The sequence below is a fragment of the Bombyx mandarina genome, chromosome A1 (assembly GCF_030267445.1).
Source record: "Bombyx mandarina strain Sakado chromosome A1, ASM3026744v2".
NCBI lineage: Eukaryota > Metazoa > Arthropoda > Insecta > Lepidoptera > Bombycidae > Bombyx > Bombyx mandarina.
This window is the reverse complement of record NC_143234.1, coordinates 13344141-13371371: the sequence shown is the minus strand read 5'-3', so window position 1 is coordinate 13371371 and position 27231 is coordinate 13344141. Positions and strand designations below refer to the sequence as shown.

General features: G+C 38.2%; 1 protein-coding gene across 1 annotated transcript; it reads right to left on the bottom strand.

Moving 5' to 3' along the window:
* Positions 1–1003: 1003 nt before the first annotated feature.
* CYP49A1 (probable cytochrome P450 49a1-like) lies at positions 1004–26595 on the bottom strand. Its single transcript, XM_089739245.1, has 13 exons — positions 26448–26595; positions 23600–23712; positions 21260–21436; positions 10225–10390; positions 9976–10065; positions 8440–8556; positions 7756–7832; positions 7047–7242; positions 6616–6763; positions 5929–6092; positions 3257–3335; positions 2589–2789; positions 1004–1220 (listed from the first exon to the last, which is right to left on the bottom strand). Exons 2-13 carry the CDS (start codon positions 23697–23699, stop codon positions 1113–1115), a joined length of 1623 nt encoding a protein of 540 aa, XP_089595371.1. The 5' UTR covers positions 23700–23712; positions 26448–26595; the 3' UTR covers positions 1004–1112.
* Between the last annotated feature and the right edge of the window lie 636 nt (positions 26596–27231).

Sequence of the window (27231 nt, the reverse complement as noted above, 5' to 3'; positions counted from 1 at the left end):
AAGTCAATAGCGGAGCACCCAGTGTAGGTCAGACCCAGACTCCTCTGAACAAAAGCACTGGCGAGTACCGTCGAAGAGTCTAGCCCAGTGATTCTCAACCACTGTTCCGCGGCACCTTTGTGTGCCGCCAAATTTCAAAAGTGTGCCGCCAAATTTTGCGAATATATAATAATGTTAATATTATTAAATTATATCATTTTAAAAGAAAAATATTTTAAACATGAAAATATATTTAAATCCACAAAAAAAAAAGTATATTTTAGTTTATTTCGTATATTAAAAATTTTTGATAAACTATTTATGCAGTGTGTTGTAATAAGTAAATAATTATTTTTATCTTTTTTTTTGTGTGCCGCCAAATTTTGAAATCGTTAAATATGTGCCGCAACAAAAAAAAAGGTTGAGAATTACTGGTCTAGCCAATGCTCGAGCGCAGGGCCGTACTCAGCGCAGGGCCGTACTCAATGCAGGGCCGTACTCAGCGCAGGGCCGTACTAAACGCAGGGCCGTACTCAGCGCAGGGCCGAACTCAACGCAGGGCCATACTCAACGCAGGGCCATACTCAACGCAGGGCCATACTCAACGCAGGGCCATACTCAACGCAGGGCCGTACTCAGCGCAGGGCCATACTCAGTACGGGGCCGCCCTCGGGCTCGCCACGATTCTAAAATTAAGTCGTCTTGAAGATCGACATTTCTCACGTACCAAGGTGCTGCGACGGCTATCCTGCAAAAACGGGATTGGACGATTTGGAGAGAGTTAACGTGAGTGTGAGTGAACACTGCCTGACTATACGGTTCCAAATTACGATTCCCTGTGTTATGTGTACCAGAGTCTCACTTGCATACTTTTAAACATACTAAACACCCGGACAAAGAGTAAAAGAGCTTGTTCATCGCACAAATGTTCGTCCGATGCGTTAATCGAAGCCGCAACCCTCATTAATGCACCAGTCAATTAAATAACTATTTAAGAGTAAAGTCATACATGAATAAAAAGCAGTTTTATTTAAAAATATATATTTATTTAAGACGCGTTAGTTTCGTGGTTAGCTTGTGTACGGTCGGGAGGTTTGTTCACGGCCCGCCGTCTGTCGGACGCCGTGGTGACGTCACCGCTCGACAAGCCTCAATCGGATCGGGCCGTTTGGCGTGTACATCGGGTGGATGTGATACTCGAGTGGCTCGCGGCGGTACTCGATCTTGAAGGCTTGGATCATCTGCACGAGAAAATATGTCGGAACGTTACTCAGCAAAAATTAAGATAGCTTGGCTGGAAGGTGTTAACGCATCCGCCGTATAGTCCTGACCTTGCACCTTCAGATTTCCACCTGTTTCGGTCTCTTTGGAATTCTTTAGGCAGTGTCAGGTTAACATCACGAGAGGACTGCCAAAACCAATTGTAGCGGTATTTTGATCAGATGCCCCAAAATTTCTATAGCAATGGGATCATGTCCCTACCTACAAGATGGCAAAAAGTTATCGAACAAAATGGTTCCTACATACTTCAGTTAAATGTAAATAAACTATATTAAAAAATGTTGTGAATTTTCTTAAAAAATGCGTAGAAACTTTTTCCCCAACTTATTCACTCTGACGATCGACATTGGACCGTAACGTATACACCACAAGGTTTATTTAGCACTGGACATAAAAATAAGTCTAAATTCTAGGGTCCTTTAGTAGCCATCATTGATTTCGTTAAGTAAATTAAGTCTAATGCAATTAAGACAATATTTGAATGAGCCATGACAGTTTCTTTTATGGCTTAGATGAGTGGACGACCTCACGGCATATCTGGTGTTAAGTTGTCATTAGAGTACATGGACATCAACAACGTAGCCACAATCAACTTTGAAACACGAGTACTAAGTCTCAGTTTTTAAGGTAGAACGGCTGTCGCACCCTTCAAGCGCATTACTGCATCACGGCAGATATAGCAAGAACGGTGATACTTACCCGTGTATTCTCACAAGACATCCTACCACCAGTAACAATTACGGTCGGTAATGCGGTATACGGTTGGTTAAGTTAACATTACAAGATTTTTTTTTTATTTTTTTTATTGCCCTGTTAGGCAGACGAGCATACGGCCCACCTGATGGTGAGTGGTTACCGTCGCCCATGGACTTCAGCAATGCCAGGGGCAGAGCCAAGCCGCTGCCTACCGAAAATAGATATCCATAGATAGACTTCTGAGTCCGCACGGGTAGATACAACCACCCTGCCTATTTCTGCCGTGAAGCAGTAATGCGTTTTGGTTTGAACTAGTAGCCGTTGTAACTATACTGAGACCTTAGAACTCATATCTTAATGTGGGTGGCGCATTTTACATTGTATATTATATCTATGGGATTTTATTTCAGAAATTATATAGAACAGACAAAGCCGTATGGGCTTAGATCCCCTTGCCTTTTCTGATAAGGAAAAATTGTACCAAAAAAAATGTCTACGGGCTCTAATAACCACTGAACACCAGGAGGGATGTGAGCTCGTCCACCCCTCTAAGCAATAAAAAATAAACATATTCGAATGCCGCCACCGGCCCGAGTGATCTAAGCTTCAAAAACAATGGCTCTTTTTCTCACCTTACAAATGACTGTATGTATTTCGAGTTCAGCGAATCTCCGTCCCAAGCACATGCGTTTGCCGTAGCCGAATGGCAGCGAGGCGAAGGCGTGGTGGCGCTGCGCCGTCCGCTTCAGCCAACGCTCCGGCCGGAACTGGGAGGCGTCCTTGAAGTACTCCTCGCTGTTCCCCATCACGTAATGTTGGAATATCACTTGGGTCTGAAACAAGTTTATTTCGAGATGTGAAACGCTATTTGGTATAAGCGACATTTTTGCGACTTTGCAGTGTGCTTAGTGCGAGTTTTTTAACGTTCACTATAGCGTAAAAGTTAACTCGAATTTGTTTTATTGGTCTTGTAGGCAGACGAGCATACGGCCCACCTGATGGTGAGTGGCTACCGTCGCCCATGGACTTCAGCAATGCCAGGGGCAGAGCCAAGCCGCTGCCTACCGCAAAACAGAGTATAGAGTTGTATAGAGTTGGAATGTTTGCCTACGTTTGTCGCTAGGGGCGCTGTATAGCGCGTGCTTTTTTTTATAATATGTACAATTTATATAATATTTTTTCAATAAAGGTACGTAGCTGCCATAGTACTATACACTAGCTTTGCTTGACCCGAAGAAAATATGTCCGCCACTTTACTCTTGTGCATTAAGTTACATAGATTAAATAAATAAACACTCACCCCTTTGGGTATGTTGTAACCGCATATGACCGTATCTTTGGTGAGTTGTCTCCCGTTGCCAATCACAACAGGGTACATCCTTTAACGAAAAAACAAAATAAAAAATGCATACATTTTTTTATGTGCACGTACGAAAAAGTGTCACGTTCCGCCTGAGCTTGAGCGTGCAAGCGAGAGCGCGGAACAAGCGATAGAGAGGCACGATCGGCCCAAGCGTTAGCTTGTGACACATTTATCTCTCTACTCGCGTGATGTCAGAGCTAGCAGTTTAAATAGTTCTGCTGCTGGCGTTATCACGTAAAACTATCGTCTGACTTTACAGGCTACCAATTATTTGCTCTATAAAATTCTTCCAATGGCCCTGATTAATGTAATTTTTATATATGTAACCTCTTTAAGTTTTATGACATGAATCTTAAAAGAGGTTAATATGTTATGTTAAAAGATGTGACATAAATGTTAATTTGAATATTGTAACCACAGAAATAAATCAAGAATATATTATATATAAAAATAGTGCTTTTTTACAATAAAATTATTTTTCTTAGACTATTTTTAATTCAATTTTATTAAAATTTATTTTCTATTTTTTGGTTGGATTTTCTATAAAAGCCAAATAAAATTCTAAAATCAAATTTCTAAAATATATTTATTAGTTTTTATAAACTATTATTTATTTTACAGTACAACGGCTGCCCCGCCCTTCAAACCGAAACGCATTACTAATTCGGTAGTAACGGTAGGCAGCGGCTTGGCTCTGCCCCTGGCATTGCTGAAGTCCATGGGTGACGGTAACCACTCACCATCAGGTGGGCCGTATGCTCGTCTGCCTACAAGGGATATAAAAAAAAAAAAAAAACTTCACGGCAGAAATAGGCAAGGTGGGGGTTCCCACCCGTGCATACGAGACTCACACGACGCGCTACCGCCAGTAAAAATGCGATAGTCGTGGTAAGAACCCGCCAAATAATATTGTTAATAGAGTATCTAGCCGCCAAAGTTTCAAAACAATTGATTGTATTATGGTCTTTCGTCCGAGTCCACGCATAGTATTCAGAACGTCCGAAATAATTTAATGATAATATTTAAAGATAAATTAATTAAGACCTTAATTTTAGTTTCAACTATACTAATATACCTATATAAATCTACAGTGGTTTTTACGGATGTTCCGTTATAACTACTGAACCATGCATCCGATTGACTTGAAACTTGGTATCCATGTAGAAAATACTTGTACTTAATGGATAGGTTAATATTTATATGAGTGTAGTGTGCAGCTCGCCTAACCTTATATTTGTAACTGCACACACTAAATTATGACAGTATTACACGAATTGTCGACTTGAACAGTTCTCTTTTATTTCACCTACAACACTCCAATACATGGCGACCCTTAGCCAGCAGTTAAAATTTTGCAACATACGTAAAATACGAGAGTAGCTGAATAAAATATGAAGAAATATAATTATGAAGAATAGTATGAAGAATAGAAGTTTGTAAAACGAGAAGAGGAAAGAAGATTTTCAAATTACAGAAGATGAAAAAAAAAACCCTCAGGAGATTGATTTGGATGAAGCGATGTAAACAATTTTATAAAGGAAATGAGCCATTTGAAAGATTCTCCCAAGTTACTTGTTATTAAAGATGTGACAAGAATTACTGACAAAGACACAAAGACTGTGATCCTAAATGACTTCCACCTGTTACCCACGAGTGGCCACGCGGGGGTAAACAGAATGTTAAATAATATTAGCAAGTATTATTATTGGCATCAAATAGACATCAAAACATCAAATAGACATCAAAACAAAAGTTATGAACTCAAGTCTCTTACCATGCCTGACGTATGGGTGCCAGACGTGGAAGTTCTCCTCTAAAGCCACAAATAAAATCAGGACCTGTCAAAGGGGGATGGAGAGGAGTATGCTCAAAATAAGGAAGATGGATAAGGTAAGGCATACTAAGATAAGAAGAACCACTAACGCGACCGACGCCCTGACTTATGCACTAAAACTAAAATGGAAATGGGCTGGCCATGTCGCGAGATATACAGACCAGAGATGGACTGCGAAAGTTACATCTTGGAGCGGCCCAACGGGCAAGAGAAGTCGAAGGAGACCACTAACCAGATGGGAAGACGATCTTAGACGAACAGCTGGCCCAAACTGGATAGACGTAGCACAGGATAGAGACGCTTGGGCATCTTTGGAGGAGGCCTTTACCCGATCCGGGGTTCTTGCTAACTAAATTTTACTGATTTAGTACAAAACTCTTTTACATCCTAAATACTTATACATACATTTATAATTATTATATATTTTTTTTAAACTTTGTAAAGCAAGAAATAAAGGGCTTATTATATTATTATTATTATTATTGACCAGTATTACACGAATTGTCGACTTGAACAGTTCTCTTTTATTTCACCTACAACACTCCAATACATGAGTGTTGGACTCCCTACAGCAGTTCCGGGAACGTTAATGATGAGAATCTTTGTGGGGGCGAGAAATAATAATGTTAATTTTAAATGCCAAGCGAAGCGGACGGGTACAGCTAGTAATTAAATATAAAGAGACTCGCGAAATTCGAAAGCAATCAAAGAGGTTATTTTAAGGAAGCAATGGATTATAAAATCGTTAGCACCTTCTAATTTACATAAAACAAACCTTAAGACTTCCTTAACGGTAGCCTTCAGATAGGGCATCTGGTTGAGGTCCCCGGGCGACATCGGACGACCTTGTAGAGCCTTGGTCGCTTCTTCGTATATTTTCTCTTGGACGTGAGGCCGCGAAGATAGCTGATACAATATGGATGCTACTGCGGTAGACGTCTAAAATTAAAAATAAACGAATTCTCTATGGGCAGAGCTCAATTCATCCGGTAGCGATAGCTAGAGTCTATGGACATGAATTTTATTGTTGTTTTATAAAGAGTAATTGATCAGAATTTAAATATTTTTCATCAATTTCGGATATTCAATCGTTGATGATGAAAAGTCATGCCTTAACTCAAATATAAAATAAGAAACATTTGACTTACTAAGCATAAATAGTTTATTAGTAATTTTGAGTTTTACGAAAACGGAATGTAACGCGTATGCACGTTGCATACATGACCCGCAATGTACGAAGCCGTAGAGCATTGACCCCTAGCTTAAGCTAATTGTTTTGTTTGTACTACATTACGCGCAATTTGTAAACATTTGTAGACATAGTAAACCACAATTTATCGAACGCGAATATTTCTTTATCGTATCACGAACTTCCAGCACCTATCGGCATTCGTTTTCGGGTACAGCTTCCCCGTAGTCGCCATTGACCAAATACGTGGTGATGACGTCATTAATGTTTTACCGTGTCAATCCCGACGAGGAACATGTCCAGAGCGGCCACAGCCGCCACCCTGGCTCCAGCGGCGGTCACCAAGTCCTGCAGCAGCGACTTGCTGCTTCCGTTCAACTTGATCTCTTCCAATGCCTTATCCACGTGACGAAGAGTTACGCTGAAACGAGACATTCACATTACTGGTGGTAGGACCTCTTGTGAGTCCGCGCGGGTAGGTACCACCACCCTGCCCATTTCTGTCGTGAAGCAGTACGCATGCATGCGTTTCGGTTTGAAGGTTGGGGCAGGCGGTGTAACTATACTTGAGACCTTAGACCTTACATCTCAAGGTGGGTGGCGCATTTACGTCGTGTATGTCTATGGGCTCGAGTAACCACTTAACACCAGGTAGGCTGTGAGGTCATCCACCCATGTTATGTCTTAACACGAAAAAACCTCACCTGAGGATAGTGTCTAAGGCAGCGACGTATCGCCGGAACATGGCGGTGGGGTAGAGCCTCCACCACGGCGCCCTCAGCTCCAGCTCTCCGACGCACAAGAAGAACGTCTTGACGGCGTCGATCAGGCGCTGACTCTCGGAACCTTCGCAAGCTTCGAAGCAGCCCAGCCGGGTGTCTAGGGCTATGAGGCCTAATGCTATGAAAAAAAATGAAATTCGTGTTTTATTGAAGACTAGCTGACCCGGCAGACTTCGTAGTGCCTCAATCGATAAATAAAAGATCTAAACCTTTGTATAAAATAAACTTAAAACAAACAATAGGAATCCGTCCGACGGGGGACATCAAAGGGAAAACAAAATTTTTAATTTTATTTAATTCCGAGCATTTTTATATTTATCTGCCTTTTAAACCTTTTTTGGACTTTCACCAATAATTCAAGATCAAAATTAGCCGAATCGGTCCAGCCGTTCTCGAGTTTTAGCGAGACTAACGAACGACAATTCATTTTTATATATATAGATGAAGATAGGCTGATCGAGTTGCCACTAAAGCTATTTGTGATTACGAAAGTTCTTGGACACAAAGATACCGAACACTATGACACGGAAGAAGTAGTATCGTATATCACTGTTTTTTTACTATTTCAATTTTGGTATTCTTATTAAGAGATCACTTTATTGATAGCATAATATAAATAAAATCTGCTCACATTCAAGAGACCACTTGTGTATTTCGTTTAGGAAATCTTCAGGAGTCTCCATGTTCTCGTCACGTATTTTGCGAATCCTGAAAGAAAATTAACTATGAGCTAAAAGTAGAGCAACACTTTATAGACAGTCTGTGACTTTCTCTATTTCGTATAACCAACTCTTAATAATGTCAGTCCTCAGATGGGGACTTTAGAAAACTTGAGAAAGCTAAAGTCCCCATCTGAGGGCTGACATGCCCCTAATGTCTGCCCTGGGCAACTTTCTCAATTTTTTTGCGCAGGGCAGACATTTAGGGGCTTTTCCTCCAAGACTTCCGGCTAAGCCCCATCAAAGACTCTTTATCTCCCGACACTCGATCCCCACCCGGGGACAAAATCTGGACGCGTTACATTAGACCAAACCTATTTCTCCTAGTCCAAGATACTTTAAAATGCCTATTGATTTGCAAAAGATCTAACCTCGAATTTCTTGCCAATTCTTGTCAGTGTCAAAATCATGACGATTTAAAAGCAGTTACGTGCGTCTACTTGAATATTACATTTAGATGTCGATTTTCTCCCACAACGCAATTCAGGAGATTAGATCAAGTCTTATCCTTATTGAGGGGAGGGGATTTTTATTTTTTATTTTTATTCACCTGGAAGGCGTCCATGCTTTTTTTCTATTTTAGTGTTCACACGAACCTTTCCACAAAACAATCAGCCACTTCAGCCACCGGCGCCGTGTACTGGGCAGCCGCACCCGCACTCAGCGCCACTCTTGACACCTTCGTCCTGAACGCAGACCACGAGTCTCCATGCCTACAACCACCATATAGAATAGTCCTACTACCGCGGGGTGGTAGTACGAAGTGAGGTTTCGTTACAAGCAATTTCGCTTATTATCCTACCTTTGAGGGTTGCAGCCATTGTACTATAAAAGTAAGACTTATAACTCATATCTCTAGGTGGGCGGCGGCAATTGCCTTGTAAATGTCTATGGGCTCGGGTGACCACTCGACACTGGGCCTCCTGTGAGCTTGTCCACCAATCTTAGCAAAATAAACTTTTGGTAATACAAACCTTCGGTGACGCGCGAGTGGCATCAACAAATTGATGTTATATAATATTTAGAGATAGTCTCACACCGAATCCAACTTCGCATTGAACTTGTGTTCAATAATATTATCTATTATAACCTTTTTAAAAATATTAAAAAAAAACATCAAAAAACCCTCTTTTTTTTAATATAGAACAAAAAATAGATTTGCGATAGAAAATAAAGATATATTCGTTAGGAATCCAGAGGCAAAGACCTCCTCATATCAACCGGTGTCTTCACCAGGCTCCTAACCCAGCTGGATAACGAAGGTCTCTTAAGATTTTGGTCCCTTTTTTTTTTGTATTGCTTAAATGGGTGGACGAGCTCGAGGACGAGGATTAGGATCCTTGTATATACTCTGAACGACTTGAACTCCCGCAAAGATTAAAAATTGTATGATACTTGTATACATGTTTATTATATTTTAATGTGGGAGTAACGAGATCGAGTCGTTCCGTCATATAAACCTACTTTCTGAATTAATTACTCCGAAGTTATTTTCATTGTAGATGTAGGACATAGTAGGCGTGCACAGGTGTAGATGGCACGGCCTGCTTGAGGCTTGGGCTTAAGTAAGTTTACAGGACCCATCTTCTTCTTCTACATCGTTCCCTCACTACCGCGGATTGCGACCACATGTGACGTTCTTCTACTGTGTTCGATCATGGGTGGCATGGACTGCATGGTACAGACTACCACCAAGTGCTTCTCTTACTAGATCTGACCATCTGGCTGGTGTTGTGCCCCGGCGCGCTTGCCCTCTATGTGACCCACAATTATGAGCTTCTCTAATTCATGTCTGGGAAACCACATGATGTGTCCGAAGAGGCTCATAACACGTTCCCTTTTTCGGATGTTTAGCTCCCATAGACATCGTGAATGCTTTGACCTTGAGACATGAGGTCGAATTCTCTATTGTGATGTAAAACGCAACTCCTACTTTCAAAATTTCATCTACTATCTGTAATAGCTTACGTAGAAAACTGAACTGGTCTTTGAATCATCGTATCGTGTATACAAGCCTTATTACTGCCTATTTCTCTCGACTACTATGTCAAGACATTTAATGAATAGTCTCGGAGTGAAAATCATTAGAGTAAAATTAACATTAGCTAATTAGATAGTGCAATTCGTCTCACACAGCAATAACTCCAGCGCAGTTTTCCTCGGCGCTAAAGAAATCTTTTCGGAGCGTGTGTTTGTAGTAATTCAGCGAAGGCATTGAAGGACTGAAAAGAAACATACATTATTTGTAAATCGTACCTAAATAACTCAGTTACAATAGTTCAAACATGACGAATATCCAAGGACCTTCAATTACAATGCCCACCAATTCAATAAGGTCTTTTTCAGGATTTTGGGAGTTTTTAAAGGAAATATGGACTCACCGATGGGGTGCGACATCCTCTCCTCTAAACACCCTCTCGACTTCGTTAGCATCAAATACGAACAGCATATCCGGTCGCCCCAATAGACCAGCCATCTTGACACACTTCCCGTATTTCGCGCGCAGAGATACGCATATCCTGTCAATGTGTTCGACTGAGTAGCTCCCTGAAATAACGTTAATTTATGGTGTTGAGACCACAGATAATACACAGGCGATTAATTTTGAATAGCCCGCCATTTGTCATGACAGCTATCACTATTTGACAGATGACAAGTAAAAACTGCGTCATTTTAATAAAAATGGACCCTATCGTATCGAAATTATTAAAATTAAACTACAAATAGAAAGGTTTCGGAAATAGAACGAAAATTTCGCGGTCGCAAGTTTGCATAGCTAAAACATTATTACGCAAAGCACCTTCTTTGTCAGCATTTGTAAAGTTGGTGGAGAAAATTGAAGTGGTAAAAATGTGAACTGCTGGGGCAGGCTAGTGATGTGAAATATCCTTGGGCCCGCGGTCTGCTACCAACATCTGCAGATCGTCAAGTCCCACATACTCCGCGCGCCCCTAAGCGCAGGGACCTCACAGGGGATTCGGCCCCCGGCCCAAGAAAAAAAAAAGCTAGTGATGTGAAGAATCGAATTCGTCCACATCGCCAAAGAACAACTTAAAACATTTGGCGCTTAATGTTGATCAACTTTCGGCCTTGTCTATGACACGTTCGAATACTTTAATAGTAGATACGTTTCGAAACAAACGGCCGTCATAGATTAAAAAGTTTATAAGACACAGATCAATTATTTCGTAATCATTTCGTAAAAGTCAATTTCGTTTGCATATAATATTTGACCACAGCAAAATAACTAACGAACACAATCTACCAGTGATGTCGCTGAAAATGTATAAGAAGTAGATTATTGACACCAGTTGTTTTTTATTAGGGATACGAGTGAATTATTAAATGGTGGTAACCGACACATGAACTTAACAATTCACAATCGTCTTTTTTTGCCTACCTATGCTGATAGCCTTGAGAAGCTATTTTAGCTTTACCCTAGCGTGTAGGTGAGTTTTCGGGGCTCAAACTAGAGGTGTTGCTAGAACTGGCCCTAGCAAGAGCAGTGCTTCGCAGAATCTACTACCGCCAGATCGGAAACGCGACCCGCTGAGAAGATCCAGCGAGAAACTCAGTGGGCTGTGTCTGTGGGTTAATTTACTCCTCGAGCCCTTTGTCGCAAGCAACGGGCTCGGCAAGGACGGTGACCGGTGCTTGAGGTACCTCAAAGCATCGTTAATGGATCGAGAGTTTTGATGTTAACGGCTACCCCACACTTCAAATTAGAATCTGTAAAGGCAATTTGGTTTAAGCGACATTTAAAGTTCATACGTGACATTTGTCTTTGTAATTCAAGGTCAGTTTTGGAGTTGTCGTGGCCTAAAAGATAAGACGTCCGGTGCATTCGTATGTAGCGATGCACCTGTGTTCGAATCCCACAGGCTGGTACCAATTTTTCTAATGAAATACGTACTCAACAAATGTTCACGATTGACTTCCACGGTGAAGGAATAACATCGTGTTATAAAATCGAACCCGCAAAATTATAATTTGCGTAATTACTTGTGGTAGGACCTCTTGTGAGTCCGTGCGGGTGGGTACCACCGCTCTGCCTATTTCTGCCGTGAAGCAGTAATGCGTTTCGGTTTGAAGGGTGGGACAGTCGTTGTAATTATACTGAGACCTTATTTTTTTTTATTTTTTTTTTTATTGCTTAGATGGGTGGACGAGCTCACAGCCCACCTGATTTTAAGTGGTTACTGGAGCCCATAGACATCCACAACGTAAATACGCCACCCACCTTGAGATATAAGTTCTAAGGTCTCAAGTTTTAGTTACAACGGCTGCCCCACCCTTCAAACCGAAACGCATTACTGCTTCACGGCAGAAATAGGCAGGGTGGTGGTACCCACCCGCGCAGACTCACAAGAGGTCCTACCACCAGTAATTACGCAAATTATAATTTTGCGGGTTTTCATTTTTATTACACGATGTTATTCCTTCACCGTGGAAGTCAATCGTGAACGTTTTTTTAGTACGTATTTCATTAGAAAAATTGGTACCAGCCAGATTCGAACACCGGTGCATCGCGCTCAACACGAATGCACCGGACGTCTTATCCGTTAGGCCACGACGACTTCAAAAATTGGTACCAGCCAGATTCGAACACCGGTGCATCGCGCTCAACACGAATGCACCGAATGCACCTTAGAACTCATATCACAAGATGAATGACGGCATTTACGTTGCAGATGTCTATGGGCTCTGGTAACCACTTAACACCAGGTGGGCTGTGAGCTCGTCCAATCGTCCAAGCAATAAAGAAAACAAAAATAATTCTCGTATAATCTAAAAGTATCAAGTAAATGTTGCTTAGTCATTAACACTAATAATTTCCTTTCCAAATAGAGAAAGAACCTTTCACAATCAAGATTAGAAGTAGGCTTTAACACAGCGATTCTCAACCACTAGCACTGTGCCGCGGAATTTTTGTATATCACTAAATTCTTAGTGTGCTACTAAATTTTAGAAATGTTTGGTTAATTATGTGTAGATATTTCTCATTAAAAGTTTCCTTATTATTATCTTGTAATTATTTTCTTAACAAAGGTACAATATAAAAAATAAATCAAATCATAAACTATATTGCACATTCTAAATTGTTTTTATTGCTTAGATAGATGGACGAGCTCACAGCCCACCTGGTGTTAAGTGGTTACCGGAGCCCATAGACATCTACAATGTAATTGCCGTCACCCACCTTGAGATATGAGTTCTGAGGCCTCAGTATAGTTACTACGGCCATCCCACCCTTCAAACCGAAACGCATTACTGCTTTACGGCAGAAATAGACAGGGTGGTGGTGCTTAACCGTGCGGACTCACAAGAGGCGTTACCACTTATATTCTTATATACTTTTCAATTTTTATAGTTTTGCAATCATCAACTTCTAAAATCTTTATCTTTGTGTGCCATCAAATTTTGAAGTCTCTGGGCCGCGATAAAAAGGTTGAGAATCACTGCGTTAACATAACGTGCTTTTAAAAGAAAGTGTGTTATAATTTTGTTACGAATCAAATTACTTTCAATTGAAGTCGCTGCGTTTACTGTGAGTCTTGGGCGTAAGAATCGGTAGATAGAGCGCAGTGTGTAGCCCACACGAGTTAAACTAATACTTGTGACAAATTTCCTTATACGAAATTTTCGGTATTATACTTATAGCTTAATCATCTAGAATCGAGATTCTAGATTCTTCTAGAATCTTAATTTATCATCAAACCGAAACGCATTACTGCTTCACGGCAGAAATAGGCGAGGTGGTGGTACCTACCCGTGCGGACTCACAAGAGGCCCTACCACCAGTTATTACGCAAATTATAATTTTGCGGGTTTGATTTTTATTACACGATGATATTCCTTCACCGTGGAAGTCAATCGTGAGCATTTGGTAAGTACGTATTTCATTAGAAAAATTGGTACCCGCTAGCGGGATCCGAATCCGCGTTTCGGTTTGAAGGGTGGGGCAGCCGTTGTAACTATACTGAGACCTTAGAACTTATGTCTCAAGGTGGGTGGCACATTTACGTTGTAGATGTCTATGGGCTCCATTAACCACTTAACACCAGGTGGGCTGTGAGCTCGTCCAACTATGAAAGCAACAAAAAAAAACCACCGACTGGGTTGCTCTTAAACAGTATGTTAGGCGACGACAGCGACAATGTGGACCGCATCGCAAGCCGCAGCCGCCGACGCGTCGTCCCATCACCATCACCGGGAGGAGACTGACTCCTCACAGCTCCATACAAATTTGAATTAAACGCGATCGAGAATGTTAAAAAACTCGCTAAGCACACTGATGCCGATTTCATAAAATTAAGAATGCTGTACCGTCCTAAAAAGAAAATACTAAACACGTTTTTGATTTCGTCCTCGTTTCGTCGTTCATAAATCATCTATATATTAATACGTGAAGCAAAAACTTTGTATCTCTTTTTATGAAAATTGCGCGGACGGAGGAGTATAGAATTTTCCACACTTATTGAGAATATAGAGAAGGAGTGCACAATGCTAATATTTTTTTTAAATAATGCATAAAAAATACATTAAATCAATAAAGAAAACATTACACACACTACATACCATGTATTTGACGCACACACGCATGCATACTATTTATTGTCAAACTTTTGTTCTTGACGTCTGTTATTAAATTGAGAATAGATTAAATATTGTTTGTCTTTGTTAATATTTTTTATAGTGTAGTCTTGGCGAAATTTGTGATTGTAGAAGTATACAATCCGATCATAATAGTGTACAAACTTATAATTCCAATTAATTATACTTAGTCGAATTTCGACTACTGCGGGACCACTAGTTGTAATAAATCTATCTACGGTTAATTTAACATGTTGCATAAGGAAGGAAATATGCCGCATGCATCGTTACACTGCATACACACAAGTAGCGTTTCTCTGTATACACAATAGTATAGTTTTCGTAATGTTGTATCGTCCGGTCACCGTCCTCGTCGAACCCGTCGCTTGCGACGAAGGGCTCGACGAGCGAATTAACCCATAGACACAGCCCACTGAGTTTCACGCCGGATCTTCTCAGTGGGTCGCGTTTCCGATCCGGTGGTAGATTCTGCGAAGCACTGCTCTTGCTAGGGCCAGTGTTCGCAACACTCCGGTTTGAGCCCCGTGAGCTCGCCTACACGTTAAGGCGAAGCTGATATAGCCTCTTAAGGCTATCAGCATAGGTAGAGAAAAAAAAGTTGTATCGTTTGAAATACATTTAATCACATACATATATCATTAATGATTGATAATGAAATATAGTTATTAAATTATATAAAAAAGTATATATAATTAATATATTTTATAGTTAAAATGACTTTTGTTAATAAGAATGGTAAATAAATAATAAATAACTGGGAACTAATCACGCACGGCCATCTGTGTCATAGATAATGTATATAAATTAGATCTGTGTGGTGGAACAGCGCCCTTAGCGGCTATCGTAAGCAAACAAAAATAGGCAGCGCCTTGGTTCTGCCCCTGGCATTGCTGAAGTTCATGGGCGACGGTGACCACTCACCATCAGGTGGGTCCTATGCTCATCTGCCTACAAAGGCAATAAAGAAAAAAAAAAAGTTCCACCTCCATACAAATTTGAGTTAACTTTTACGCTATCGAGAACGTTAAAAAACTCTCACTAAGCACACTGTTCCTAATTTAAGATTCCCTGGATCCCTTCCTTAAAGGATAGCAGAAACTAACAAACATACTTATATACGTTTAAATATGTACATATATAAATAATAAACAAAGTAGCCTATGTTCATCAGGGACAATGTCGGCTTCTAATGGAAAAAGAATTTTTCAAATCGGTCCAGTAGTTTCGGAGCCTATTCGAAACAAACAAACAAACAAATCTTTCCTCTTTATAATATTAGTATAGATTCTTTCGAGATACACAAACTGATGGCGATGTTAATTTTTATTTTTTACTAGCTGACCCGGCAGACTTCGTAGTGCCTCAATCGATAAATAAAAGACCTAAACTTTTGTTTAAGATAAACTTAAAACAAACAAAAGGAATCCGTCCGACGGGGGACACATCAAAGGAAAAACAAAATTGTTATTTTTATTTAATTCCGAATATTTTTATATTTATCTAACCTTTTAAACCTTCTCTGGACTTCAACAAATAATTCAAGACCAAAATTAGCCAAATCGGTCAAGCCGTTTTCATGTTATGTCGTGACAACGGAAAACGGGTTTCATTTTTATATATATAGATAGCTAAAACAGACATCAACTACAAGATAGATTTCATAGATATCAAAAAAGTAAATAGCGGCACCCAACTTGAGACATGAGTTCTAAGTTTCCATTTTTACAGTACAACGGCTGGCCCATTCAACTCTTCACCCCGAAACGGATTACTGCTTCACGGCACAAATAGTCAGGATGGTGGTTTTTTTTTATTGCCCGTCTAGGCAAACAAGCATACGGCCCACCTGATGCTGAGTGGTTACCGTCGCCGATAAACTTCAGCAATGCCAGGGGCAGAGCCAAGCCGCTGCCTACCGTTAAGTACTCGCCACAAGCCTCGTTTGAAGAAGGATATATGTCATAGTGTCCAGGAAAAACCATGGAAGGGAGCTCATTCCAAGCCCGGATGGTACGTGGCAAAAAAGATCTCTGGAAGCGCAATGTGGATGAACGCAGTGGCTCCAGGTAGTATGGATGAACTCTATTCCGGTGGCGGGCGGTGCGCTGGTAAAAACAAAATGCAAACAAAACAAATATGCCCATACTGGGCCGACAAGGCCCACAAGACGCCCTACCACCTGTAATAAAACACTATTTACTATAACAACACTATTATACCTCTCTAAGTCGAAGCCTCAGAGCAATCTCAAGTTCAGTATAAAACTTGGTAATAGTATAATTGAGGCCTATAAAATCCAAGTCTGTCAAATACTCAGGTAAACTACAAAAATCGTCCCTAAACACGTCATTACGGATCCTCCCGAAGGGCCAGTGTTAGCAACACGCTGAAATAACTTGGTTCGGATAGCTACGATATTTTTTAATTTTAAAACAGATTTATAAAGAATAAGAATATTACTAACTAGCGACCCGCCCTCGCTTCGCTTCGGAAACTTTAAAACACACATGAAACCAAAAAAAAAAATAAAAAAAAAATTAAAAAAGTAGCCTATGTTCATCAGGGACAATGTCGGCTTCTAATGGAAAAAGAATTTTTCAAATCGGTCCAGTAGTTTCGGAGCCTATTCGAAACAAACAAACAAACAAATCTTTCCTCTTTATAATATTAGTATAGTTATATTATATTACTAATAATCTGAATTTTAAATGATGAAACTTCGTTTATTAGTACTTAGTACTGAGTAAAAATAATTTTTTTGAACTGAATTTGTTAGAGATTTAGCTGCATTTGTTATAACATGAAAACACTAAAGCGTGTCCAATTAACTAAACAAAATAAGGCCATTGTTAATCCATTTCACGACATTATGGCGTTTAGCTGCTTTGATTTTATAGGCCTCACTTATGGATGTCTATTTCACAAGAATAAATCATATACTAAAAGTTATAGAATATTTGAACATTTGAGTAAGAAATTAAAACAAAAAAAAGGTGCGTGAAAATTTATTCCGCGCAGCGCAATGTTACGCGCCAAAATAAGTGAGGTTATTAACTCTAAATGACGCGTGGGGAATAAAAATGGCGACCTTGTCCTACATCATTTTCACAACACAGCGACGGACGCAACGCAGGGCGTACATAAACATTTAAATTAGAATTTACTTTGTAATCGTGCGCAATAATTAAAAACACTACCGCGTATGTAATGTGGGAAATCCGTGTGTTTTATAACTGTGGAAACAACATCATACTACTTGAGTTTTTTTTTTTTCGAGAAATACGTAATTACGCAAATTATAATTTTGCGGGTTTCATTTTTATTACACGATGTTATTCCTTCACCGTGGAAGTCAATCGTGAACATTTGTTGAGTACGTATTTCATTAGAAAAATTGGTACCCGCCTGCGGGATTCGAACGCCGGTGCATCGCTCAACACGAATGCACCGGACGTCTTATCCGTTAGGCTACGACGACTTCAAACAAAACATAAAAACAAACAATTTTGTTTTTCCTTTGATGTGTCTTTTATTTATCGATTGAGGCACTACGAAGTCTGCCGGGTCAGCTAGTATTTTATATAATATTTATTAACTTGTTCATCTGTAAACATCAGAGTTTAAATTCAGAGAGATTGTTATGAGACAAATTTATTGTATGTATGTAGATATTTAAAAAACCGTTATAATATCGTCATTTATAATTTTAATCATATACTGCGAATCTTTGCAAACTAGAAATTTATAACCTACATCCATTTTAAGTTGGCGCTACAAAAAAAAAACGCTACAAAGCAACGGGATCTGTTAATCAAACCTGTTCTTAAATTTCTAAAAGCAAAATATTCTTGAACATCGTAGGTTGTGAAAGTTTTATTTCGGTATTCGGGTTAAAAATCTGCATTATTTCCGAAACAAAACCGGTCTTTCAAATATTTAATAATCTTGCTATTTTTGGGTGGCAAAAAAAACTAAACTTTTATAAACACATAATTAATATAAAACTTTATTAAAAAAGAACACCGACTTAACTAAATTAAATAAAATGAAAATATCTGCAACGAAGTCACTCAAAAACTATTCGTCAGATCTTGGATAAAACTTAAAAGGGACTATCTGTCACAAGCCTTAGCTTTCAAAAGAAAAAACAATTCATCCATTGTCTAATACGGAGTAACATCCGTATTTTTTACGGATGGTAATCTATATATGTATATAAAAATGAATTGCTGTTCGTTAGTCTCGCTAAAATTCGAGAACGGCTGGACCGATTTGGCTAAATTTGGTCTTGAATTATTTGCGGAAGTCCAGAGAAGGTTTAAAAAGCAGATAAATATGAAAATGTTCGGAATTAAATAAAAATAACAATTTTGTTTTTCCTTTGATGTATCCCCCATCGTCAGACGGATTCCTTTTGTTTATTTTAAGTTTATTTTATACAAAAGCTTAGGTATTTTATTTATCGATTGAGGCAGTACGAAGTCTGCCGGGTCAGCTAGTCCGTAATAAAAATACAATCGAATAGATGCTTCCTATTTTTATTGATGTCGGTTAAAAATTAAAATTTTTGGTTACCTACTCAACATTTTTCTGCCATATAATTACTTTCCTTCTCATCATATTTTATCTATGGTAGTAGCGATGAAAAAACCAGAGTATGTAATTAAAACACGCATCAAATGAATCAAAATCTTGAGGTGTTGAGTGTTTATAGTTGAATTCTAATCATTAATCTAATTACTAGTCTAAAACGAAAAGGCAATCAATATTGTTTTCCTTCAATTTTCTTAAAATTCAAAATAGCATTTATCTAATTTCCCAATACAGAACACCGAATTTCGATACAACCAAGGCCAAAGTTAATCTAAAATTGTAATCTATGGCATTAAGCATCTCGTAACAACATAAACATAATATTTAGCTCGTTATTTTTAAACCTTGCAACATTCGCCATGCAATTCTAACAATAATTACACCGTTTACGATTTCTCAAGTTTCTCTATGTATTAAAAAGATTGCGGGAAAATGTTAAGAATAGTTTTATATATACGGTACATAGTACATAATAACATTTTTTTAAATTTTTGTTTGTCTGTCTGTTTGTTCCGGCTAATCTCTGGAATGTCTGGACCGATTTTGACGAGACTTTCACTGATAGGTAGCTGATAATGTAAGGAGTAACTTAGGCTACTTTTTTTAAACTAGCTTCGCCCCGCGGCGTTACCCACGGTACGAAAATAACCGCGGGTAACATAGCGGGACTCTGCTATTAATAATAAAATTTGATGTTTCCGAAGCCGGGTCGCTAATACAATATATAGTCGTGGCGCTGTTGGTTGCGCAAGGAAATCTTTGATTGATGTCGAAAGTAAAAATTACATTTGAATGTTAAGAACATTTTGATGGTGTCTATAAATACAATGGCGGTTCGAGTGATTATTTTTATTCAACAAGTTTTCTTCATTGATAGTAGGTACTTTGAAGGCTTTATTTCGCGTTTTTACCTGCAACGATTTTTTATACAACAGATAGGTATGTTATCTTCATGGTAACTGACTCTTCAAATCTGATCGCGCCATATATATCTACATACCTACCGATATATTACACACACATGTTGACAAGTAGCATTAATGAAAAGTACAAAAGATGGGATAAGCGCGTGATTAAAAAAGATAGCTATAATTGGAACGATTGCACTTGTTATATTATTATTGCATTTGTTTAGACGCGACTAAAGACGAAACGTCCCGATTGGCCGGTTTTCGAGTCTTCACTTGACGTGCGCTTGAAACATACTTATCTACTTCTTTTTACATATAAAATATCATTGTTTAACTGTCAATAAATTGTTACTGACGCTTTGAATACTTTACAATTTTCCTTGGTATAAAGTAGACGGTAGAAAAGTTACTTTTGTTATTTAAAAGCTAGACGATGATGTCAGGCAGGTTGCAGTCAAAACATGGAGTAGAATAGCCAGAGAGAGACCAGGATGGCGTAAGCTGCAGGAGGCCTGGTGGTAGGACCTCTTGTGAGTCCGCACGGGTAGGTACCACAGCCCTGCCTATTTCTGCCGTGAAGCAGTAATGCGTTTCGGTTTGAAGGGTGGGGCAGTTGTTGTAACTATACCGAGACCTTAGAACTTATATCTCAAGGTGGGTGGCGGTATTTACGTTGTACATGTCTATTAGCTCCAGTAACCGCTTAACACCAGTTGGGCTGTGAGCTCGTCCACCCATCTAAGCAATAAAAAAAGGCGTTTGCCAACTGGCAAACCGACTAACAGAAAATAAAGAAGCAGCAAATACGCTAACAATTTTAATTGTCTAAAATACATATTATCCTTTCTGCAGTTGAGGTGTATAAGTGCAGTAGTATAACATAATTGTATATCTGTTGTCCGAATATAAGGCTTTATTATTATTATATTTAAAAAGATAGCAGCCCCGCGATGCTACTCGCGTTATTGTCGTACCGCGGGTGACGCCGCGGGGCGAACCTAATCTAAAAAAAAAGTAGCCTAAGCTACTCCTTATATCATCAGCTAACTATCAAAGTTCCGTCAAAATCAGTCCAGCCGTTCCAGAGAGTAGCCGGAACAAACAGACAGACAGACAAAGTTTAAAAAAAATGTTTTTTGGTATATGTACTGTGCATACATACTTACGCATTTAGTAAATAATGGTTATTTTATTATTACAAACAGACACTCAAATTTTTATTATTTGTAGGTATAGATGTCTATAAGTTCCCAAAGCGATCTAAAATTCAAAAATAATATTTTCATTGTTAACTTACCGATATAAGGAGTGAACCTCCAAGTGTTTCCAAGTAAGGGCAGTGGCTTTGGACCTGGTACATCTTCCCAGGGTTTGACAGAAGACGATACTTCGAAGGCTGTAGCGTCCACGACGTGAGTAGATCTGGCTCGCTGGATGTGGACGGGACACGTGGAAAGCATCGAATTTTTGGCACCTAGTAAATGAATCATTATCATAACTAGAGGTCCCGCAGTAGTCGAAATTCGACTATAATTAATTGGAATTGTAAGTTTGTACACTATTATGATTGTATTTTATCCTTCTATAATCACAAATTTCGCCAAGGCTACACTATAAAAAAATATTAATAAAGACAAACAATATTTAATCTATTCTCAATTTGACCACAGACGTCAAGAACAAAAGTTTGACAATAAATAGTATGCATGCGTGTGTGCGTCAAATACATGTTATGTAGTGTGTGTAATGTTTTCTTTATTGATTTAATGTATCTTTTATGCACTAGTTAAAAAAAATTAGCATTCTGCACTCCTTCTCTATATTCTCTATAAGTGTGGAAAATTTCATACTCCTCCGTCCGCGCAATTTTCGTAAAAAGGGATACAAAGTTTTTGCTTCACGTATTAATATATAGATACAAAATCTAATTTTATGTCTCGAATTTTTTAAAGAAAAATCGATAAGTTCCTTCTTCGATTTTCACGAGTCATAGATATGATTAAAACAACTTTTACGACTGTCCGTGTCCGTGACCACGGAAACTGGAAAGTATTCAAAACGTCAGGTATCATAAAACGATATGAAAAAAAAAAGTGCGTGCGTACAAAGTACACATGTCAGAAGTGAAACCTTTTTGGTGAACTAATTTATAAGTCTTGCTTATATTTATACAAATCTAAAACTTTAGATTTCCGAGACTTATGCCCGTATCTTTAGACGTTTCGTAAAATAGTCCTCCACTCTTAACTCATCCGATGATGCTCGAGAATTCCCTCCAAACTTACTCGAATTTGGTATTTTTAGTCGACCATTACAATAATCCTCAACTGTCCTCGAGTGAGGTAATAATGATGAAAATTTGATCAAGCTAGCATCAAACCCATAGAGTTCTGTAGTCTATGGTCATTGCTTAATGTCAAAGTCAAGCTGCCGCTGTCTGTTTGACACTAGATGAACTTGTTTGATGTTTTGGTTGCTGAGTTATTCGTAAATATGTGTGCGTGCGGTAAATCTGAAAGTGTATTATTTATTTTCTAACCTATCATTATTTTAGATTTCGGATCCGGCTTTGTATTTTTATTCGCCGCTTTTATGTGATTTTGGTTGCATCCTGTTGTTGAAGTGCTTTTCCACAACCACCAGTTTATTATTATATAAATAAAACTTATAATCGCATTGACTTTATTTATCAGGTAGTAAGCAAAATATAACTCTTATGTAGGTAAATAAAATAAAGAGTTTCAAATGTCTAACCTCGAACTATTTACTTTATTAATAAATATTATCAAACTTAAATTATCAAAATATGCGTGAATCATGCACAGATCCAGGCCATTGCACAACAATATCATATATTTCCATTTGCGGTCCACATACTATTTGGACATTGATAGAAAACCAGCCTTGAGGAACGTTCAAGGTACGTCGCGACGTACCTTAACTTGACAGTTCGGTCACTTCACTCCGGTTAGGAAATTTTTCCAAGGACGTTTGAGTGGAGTTTAATTTTACGACTAATCATACCAAAACGCGCGTTGGAGGTTGAGTCGAGTCGAGTTACGCTCGTGTGAACGACTAAAGATACGGGTGTTAGAGGAAGGGAAAAAGGAAGATATGTTCCCGCCAAAAGTCTGTCAAATGTCAATCTCAACCTCAGTGTTGACAGTCACATTATGTTTAGATTTCTAATTTGTAAATGACTAATATTTTGCCAATTGAATTGACTAATTTAATTTCATGCTATTTGATTAATGTTCCAAATTCTTTTCATTTCATTTCAATTCCTATTAACATTTTTCACAAAAAAATTATAAAATATTAGGCCGTATGGTATGATACATTTGCCTTTCCAGTTGGAAAAATACAACAACTACTACTACTGACATTTGACAAGTACTTAATTTCAATAGTAATTTGATGTCACTTCCGTTGCATACCTGCGTGACGTTCTGTAAAAATTGTACCCTCATACGCCTAAAGAAGTTTCACTTCAAAAACTCTAAACTAAACAGTAAAAAAGCAGTTTTAATTAGATTCTGTGATTGTAGAATAAATATTGTAGATTAAACTGTAGATTAAATTAAGTCGAAAGACGCCAATTTTCATGCTTAAAAAAAAAGAAAGAAAGAAGGTATACCCATTTCCTTGCTGCCTTCCGATACTTGCTGGCGGCTGGCCGTGGTGCAGATGCTCCTCTTCACTGTCCTCAAGGGCCACATCACTGCAGTTCCCCTCATGGTGTACCCCTACCTGTATTCATTATTTATCAGAAAACCCTTTTGTTATTATAAAACCACTCGCCCGTCACCTGTCTGTATCGAGTTGGTGAATACCTTAAAATAAACTAATGGTCCCGCAGTAGTCGAAATTCGACTATAATTAATTGAAATTATAAGTTTGAACATTATTATGGTTCTATTGTTAAAGACTATTATACTTCTATAATCACAGATTTCGCCAAGACTACAATATAGACAAATAATATTAAAGATAAACAATATTAACCTATTCTCAATTTCACCACAGATTTTAAGCAATAACAAAAGTTTGACAATAAACAAAAGGGTATATATACATAATATGTGTGTATGTCAAATACATGGTAGTGTGTGTAATGTTTTTTTATCGATTTAATGTATTTTCAAAGTATAATAAAAAAAAAAATTAACATTCTGCACTCCTTCTCTATATTCTCTGTAAGTGTGGGAAATTTCATACTCCTCCGTTCGCGCTTTTTACGTAAAAATGGATGCAAAGTTTTTGCTTCACGTATTAATATATAGACGTAATTCGAAGTCGGGAAGGTTCAAATCTTCACAAACTTCCGCGCATACGAAAACATTAAATAAAGTACGAATCAATCATAATACAGTCACGTCTACAATGGACGGACTTGTTTCTACATCTATATTATCTCTTATAGATAAACATTTATTATATTGTATTGTGCAACAACACGTTACTTTAGTTGTAGTATAGATATAACCATTGCATTTTATTTATTTTATTTTTATTTATTTATTTATTTGGGAAACAAATAGTACAATACAAACATATAAAATTTTAAAAAAATATATGTAATACAATAACCAAACATGTTTCCACAATCAAAATCACATGTAAGTAGAGAGTGAACAAGAAGAGAAATTTAGAAATTTAAATTACAAAAAAACAAAAGCAACACAATACACACATATTATTTTATACATCAACTATACTACTTATCGGGCTAAATCACCTTATAATTTTGTGTTAGGTAATTAGTAAGGCAGTCAATAAACGATCGTCGACCAAAGCACTCGTATCATTTAGATAGCCCACACATCACATGGCGACCCTGCCAGTGGTACGTCGCGGGCGCGCCTCTTGTAAAGTATTATGGTGTGAATTTATTTGAACGTCGCCAATAGATGGCGTTAGTCGTAAAATTAAATTGCGCTATCGATGTGTGATATTATATTCATGTTTATGGGAAATGTATTGTGAGCAAATCGCCCGGTAATCGTTCTCGTCGAACCCGTCGCTTGCACGGGCTCGACGAGTAAATTAACTCATAGACACAGCCCTACTGAGTTTCACGTCAGATCTTCTCAGTGGTTCGCGTTTTCGATCCGCGATCGAGGTTACTAGAATAGGTAGGAAAAAAAATCAAGAAAATCTCATCTGACGAGTAGCGGTCCTGCAATAAACACCACCCCTTGAGACCTATAATATTGGGCAAATTTTAATATTTGTCCATGGTTCTTCCAGGAGGAAGCGTCAGCCCGTAATTTGTTCATATTGCGATATGAAAGAGTCTACAGCGGGAATTTTTCGTCACAATACGACTTATCTATCTTCTTCTTCTATATATATATATATATATATAAATGAATTGCTGTTAATTAGTCTCGCTAAAACTCGAGAACGGCTGGACCGTTTTGGCTAATTTTGGTCTTGAATTACTTGTGGAAGTCCAGAGAAAGTTTAAAAGGTATATAATTTTTAATTATTACCTAATTAATAACCTAATTAAATTAGGTATTTTATTTATTGATTGACCCACTACGAAGTCTGCCGGGTCAGCTAGTTTTAAATATAACTTTAAATATGAATGGCCTACAAAAATCATGAGGCGTGGTTCGTTCGTCACGAAAGAATTTTTAAATGTTTGAGAACCGGTATTAGGTAAATGTTTGAGTATTATTGTGTAGACAATAATCCCAAGCTAACGCATTGATTGTTTTTGACACGGAATAGGTTTTTGAATAGAAGTGGAAAATAATTCTAATTTTATTTAAAGGGTAGACGGAAAATGGCAACTTCAAAGCACTGTTTTATTTATTTATGTTATGATCTATTAAAGCCATTAATCAACACACAAGTATCACGAAAAGATAAAAATCAGATCCTATAGGTATACCATCTTTGCCAGAAAGCAGCAAGTTTAGCACGTTTTTAGACTAAATCCAGCGTCAAATTATTGTGTTTTACCGTTTTAATGTTGTGGTAAGTGGCGGGACTGAGTGTCCTCATGATGTCTGTGGACTACGGTGACCACTTAACATATAGGTATGCAACAAACAAACAATGACAGAATTACGTTGTTGCCATAATATTAGCACAGTTAATAATGTAATAGAATTGTCTATATGATTTGTCATTGTACTTTAGTATGTAATGAATAATTGTTTACGTGCGTATACTTAGGTAGTTTTAATGTAACTCATATACAATTATGGTGGCACTAAATAAATTATGTACAAACTTGTTCGTGGTACTTCAAACAATCAAACAATCAAACTTCAATTTTCAAAAATAATTTGCGCAAAATGGATTACGTACGAAAAATGACACAAATTAGCCCTTTTTTTAGCGTTTACAAATTAACGAATTCTTTCCTGTTTCAAAATTGTTACCAAACCATAGTTTATTTTATTAATTATTTAGCTATTAATTAATTATTTATTTATTATTAGTTAACAAAAACATAAATATAAACTTACCTATTGCACACAGTTCACAGTTCACGCAGCTATGCACGATCAGAATCACACGATACACACACAAGAATTAATTAATTAAAAATATCACACCCAATTTTTTGTTTGTATACGCAACGAGCGCTCCATAGTAGTACGTAGTACGACTGAACGATAGAAATGATCCATGTACTTACTTTCTGCGGGCGCGTTTCCAATGACACACGCGATTAATGTCGTACGAAAATTTGACGGCCGTAAAAATAACTCGTTTAAAAATTTTGGGGGACAGAGGAGCTCCTGACTCACCTGGCGACTGTAATGAGAATCTACAATCGCAATAAAGACAGGTAAGGTATTTATCCATATGAAACTAGAGTATGCTCTGACTGAAGGTAAGGTATTAATTATATATTTTTTTATTGCTTAGATGGGTGAACGAGCTCACAACCCACCTGTTGTTAAGTGCTCACTGGAGCCCATAGACATCTACAACGTAAATGCGCCACCCACCTTGACATATCAGTTCTAAGGTCTCAAGTATAGTTACAACGGCTGCCCCACCCTTCAAACCGAAACGCATTGCTGCTTCACGTCAGAAATAGGCAGGGCGGTGGTACCTACCCGCGCGGACTCACAATAGGTCCTACCACCAGTATATATATACCAGTATATATAGTATATATGTATATTTTTATAATATTCCAAGCAGCAATGGAAACGAACTTCGTAATCTTCTCGCCGACAGAGCCTGTTCAAGCCCAAACGAGACTGAAAGTAGCCACTGTTTAAAATCGTATCTAAACAT

Excerpts from the sequence above, each read along its gene's own strand:
- CYP49A1 (XM_089739245.1), bottom strand. The coding sequence starts at position 23,699 with ATGAGGGGAACTGCAGTGATGTGGCCCTTGAGGACAGTGAAGAGGAGC. Across the intron at positions 3,336-5,928 it reads ACCGTTAAGGAAGTCTTAAG|GATGTACCCTGTTGTGATTG; the intron begins GTTTGTTTTATG and ends TTTTCGTTAAAG. Across the intron at positions 2,790-3,256 it reads GTTACAACATACCCAAAGGG|ACCCAAGTGATATTCCAACA; the intron begins GTGAGTGTTTAT and ends AACTTGTTTCAG.